This window comes from Bos taurus, chromosome 3, assembly GCF_002263795.3.
Source record: "Bos taurus isolate L1 Dominette 01449 registration number 42190680 breed Hereford chromosome 3, ARS-UCD2.0, whole genome shotgun sequence".
Taxonomy (NCBI): domain Eukaryota; kingdom Metazoa; phylum Chordata; class Mammalia; order Artiodactyla; family Bovidae; genus Bos; species Bos taurus.
Genome location: NC_037330.1, coordinates 98,849,505 through 98,853,011, shown reverse-complemented (window position 1 = coordinate 98,853,011; position 3,507 = coordinate 98,849,505). Strand labels below are relative to the sequence as shown.

Below are 3,507 nucleotides of genomic sequence, written 5' to 3'. Positions count from 1 at the left end.
ACAATTTTTTTTTTTCAAAGGTTACTGGCCTGGATGGGGCAAGGTTGTGGGGGAGAGAGCAGAGAGAGGAGACGCTAACCCTGGAGCCAGGAAATATCCTCCCCTGACAAAGCCTGCCTCCTGCTCTTCCCTTCCCCCCAGCCTACCTTTCTCCATTGTCTAATGTCCTGGGGTGGGTCTGACACCTCTTTGACCAGCACAGCATTAGGATGCTGAGGGTTGGCAAGTTGGCTCTGGGCGGCTCTCATCTCTGCCCCAGCTGGGATTGGAAGGACGAGGAGGAGTACCAGGAGAGACGGACAGAGGGGACAGGACTTAGCTGAGAGAAGTAGGATGGGCAGGGGGCCCAGAGAGTGCTCTGAATGGATGGATTTGTGATTGGCATTGACCCAAAGCGGTGGAGGTTGAGGGAAGAGTGGAAAGGGAAGGGGGCTGACTGAGTCTGGTGTGATGGGCCTGGACCAGGGGCTGACCCAAGGGAGATGGAGAGGGATGAGGCTGGGTCTGGGAAAGACTGACCCAATGGAGATGGAGAGGGATGAGGCTGGGTCTGGGAAAGACTGACCCAAAGGGACGGAGCCAAGGGATGGGTGAACGGTTGGGGATGGGGGAGAGAACCGTCAACCTTGTAAGAGGATTGGGAAGGCAAATTAGAGGGGGAGGCGCTGGCCAGCGGAGAACATCCGAGCCCTCGCCCCTGGCTGGGGGCACAGAGGGAGGGGGCCGTGTCCATATAAGGCAGGTCAGCGGCCCGGGTATCTCCGAGAACGCGGGCAGCCCGCCGCATTCCCATGACTGGGCGCAGCGACATGGAGCCGCCCGCAGCTTTCTCGGGCTTTCCGGCCCCGCCCTCGGTCGCGCCGTCGGGGCCGCCGCCGTCGCCGCTCCCCGGAGCCGAGCCCGGGCCGGAGCCCGAGGAGGCGGCGGCGGGCCGCGGGGAGCCGGAGCCCGCGCCGGCGCCCGGGCCGGGCCGGCGGCGGCGGCGGCCCCTGCAGCGCGGGAAGCCGCCCTACTCATACATCGCGCTCATCGCCATGGCGCTGGCGCACGCCCCGGGCCGCCGCCTCACGCTGGCCGCCATCTACCGCTTCATCACCGAGCGCTTCGCCTTCTACCGCGACAGCCCGCGCAAGTGGCAGAACAGCATCCGCCACAACCTCACGCTCAACGACTGCTTCGTCAAGGTGCCCCGCGAGCCGGGCAACCCGGGCAAGGGCAACTACTGGACGCTCGACCCGGCGGCCGCCGACATGTTCGACAACGGCAGCTTCCTGCGGCGCCGCAAGCGCTTCAAACGCGCTGAGCTGCCCGTGCTCCCGGCCCCGCCGCCAGCCGCCGGCCCGCCGCCCTTCCCCTACGCGCCCTACGCGCCCGGCCCCGGGCCCGCGCTGCTCGCGCCGCCGCCCCCAGCCGGCCCCGGCTCCGCGCCTCCCGCGCGCCTCTTCAGCGTCGACAGCCTGGTGAGCCTGCCGCCCGAGCTGACGGGGCTGGGCACCCCCGAGCCGCCCTGCTGCGCGGCCCCCGACGCCGCCTTCTCGCCCTGCACCGCCTCCCCGCCGCTCTACTCACCGCCGCCCGACCGCCTGGGGCTGCCCGCGACGCGCCCCGGCCCCGGGCCGCTGCCAGCCGAGCCGCTGCTGGCCTTGGCAGGGCCGGGAACAGCGCTCGGCCCCCTCGGCCCGGGGGAGGCTTACCTGCGGCCGCCGGGCTACGCGCCAGGGTTGGAGCGCTACCTGTGAGCCCCCTTCCCATCGGCGGGGGGCGGCCCGGGCCCCTCTTCCCCAGGAAGGGGCGCTGCCTGGGAGCCCCAGTCTCTGTCCCCGTGCCTTAGAGCGCACCTCGGAGCTCCCCAGCTCTGCCTCGTGGACTTGAGCACACCTGTTTCACCCGCCGCTATCCCTCATCCCTGGGGAACCTCGCACCATCTCTCCACTGGACTTAACTCCCCATCCCCCATTCAGAATTGTAAGGCCCGCATTTCTTCTCCCTCCACTGTGAGCCCTCATCTGGGCACGCCCCCGACCTCTGCACTGTTTTGGGTCCCATGTCTGAGGATCTGGAGAACCACCTGTGAGGCCCCACCTCGAATTTCTAGTGAATTTCAAGCCTTTGGAAGTCAGACCTTCGATCTCAAACCACCTCCCAACTGGTCTTTAACCTCCCCTGGGTGTTTTGTTTTGTTTTGTTTTAATAACACATTAGAGGCCAGACTCCTAGGTCTGTGACTCCCTGGCTGTTGTCCCTTCATTCCCCCCACAAGCTTGTCCCCCACTCCCACTTACTTGTCCGCTCTATTTCCTACTGAGAGAGCACACCCCTTTGACACAGACTGGAACCTGGCTGAGCTCCTCCAGACCCCAGGACAGCTCTTCATTTCTGAGACAAGTAACACCTTGACTTCAGGAGGAGTTAGTGGGCTGCCCCATCATCTGAAAAACTTGAGACTTACTAGATTATTATTATTTTTAATTAAAACTAGTTTAATTAAAAAGAAGAAACTTTCCTCTGGGCTTGGTGTGCTGGCTGGTGACTTGGGGGAGTGGTCTGGGGAGACAGTAGGGGAATTCTGTTCAGGATCTTGGGTTGCCGCATAGGGTGAGCCCCTTGTGAGTTACCAGGCAAAAGTTCATGAAGTAGGATTAGGATGTGATTCAGCCATAGCTGTGCTCATAGTAGGCCTGATGAAATGCCATCCATCACCTGCTGCAGAAGCTGGTAGAGATGGGGCATGCAGGTGAGTATATTTGACCAGTGGGTTTGTCTGCTGTGTGGGATTAGTCCTAGCTCCCATAAATAAGGGAGCAACGACTACTCCTCCAAAAAGCACTCACAGAATGTGCCAAGCACTGGGAATATAATCACTAAACTAATGGGCAAGATCCATGCTTTGAGCTTATGAATTAGTGAGGAAGAGACATTATCAATCAGTTCTCGGAGAAATGAGACAAGTACCATACAGCCTTCCACTCAAACTGTGGTCCAGGTACCTAAGAGCTTGGTAGAAATGCAGAATCTTAACTCAGACCCACTGAATCATCGGTTTCCACAATTTAACAAAATTCCAGGGTGATTAGCATGCACAGTATTCTGGAGTAAAGGAACCCTGCCAAGGCTGGGGCTCAGTTTAAAAGGCTACTCCCTACTTTAAGGAGTGGGACCAGGCTGCAGAACCATACATGCCCTGCTGAACTTCTGGAGCTGCATTCTGCACCCTATCTTAACTCCCCTGCTGAAATGGGAGCTGGAACAGCAGGGACTTGAGCTGATTCATGAGTGTCCCCAGCACCAAGGACAGGGCAGCACTGAGCATTCAGAAGTTGCAGGAGAGAGAGGGAGTTGGCCTTTGACCCTACCCTGCTTCCCGGTGCTGATCCAAACTCTAAGCATCAGGCTTTTCCCAGCTCCTTTGCCCCAGGGCTCTCAGTCTACTGGGGCCTGAATTAGGTGTGGGGAAGGGCGGGGGAGGGGATCAGTGTGTCTGAGCCCAGGGTGAACGTGATTTGCATG

General features: G+C 60.4%; 1 protein-coding gene across 1 annotated transcript; it reads left to right on the top strand.

Moving 5' to 3' along the window:
- Positions 1–534: 534 nt before the first annotated feature.
- Positions 535–2,509, top strand: FOXE3 (forkhead box E3). The gene has a single exon (NM_001206322.2). The coding sequence runs from the start codon at positions 792–794 to the stop codon at positions 1,737–1,739; it is 948 nt and encodes a 315-aa protein (NP_001193251.1). The 5' UTR covers positions 535–791; the 3' UTR covers positions 1,740–2,509.
- Positions 2,510–3,507: the final 998 nt, after the last annotated feature.

Excerpts from the sequence above, each read along its gene's own strand:
- FOXE3 (NM_001206322.2), top strand. The coding sequence starts at position 792 with ATGACTGGGCGCAGCGACATGGAGCCGCCCGCAGCTTTCTCGGGCTTT.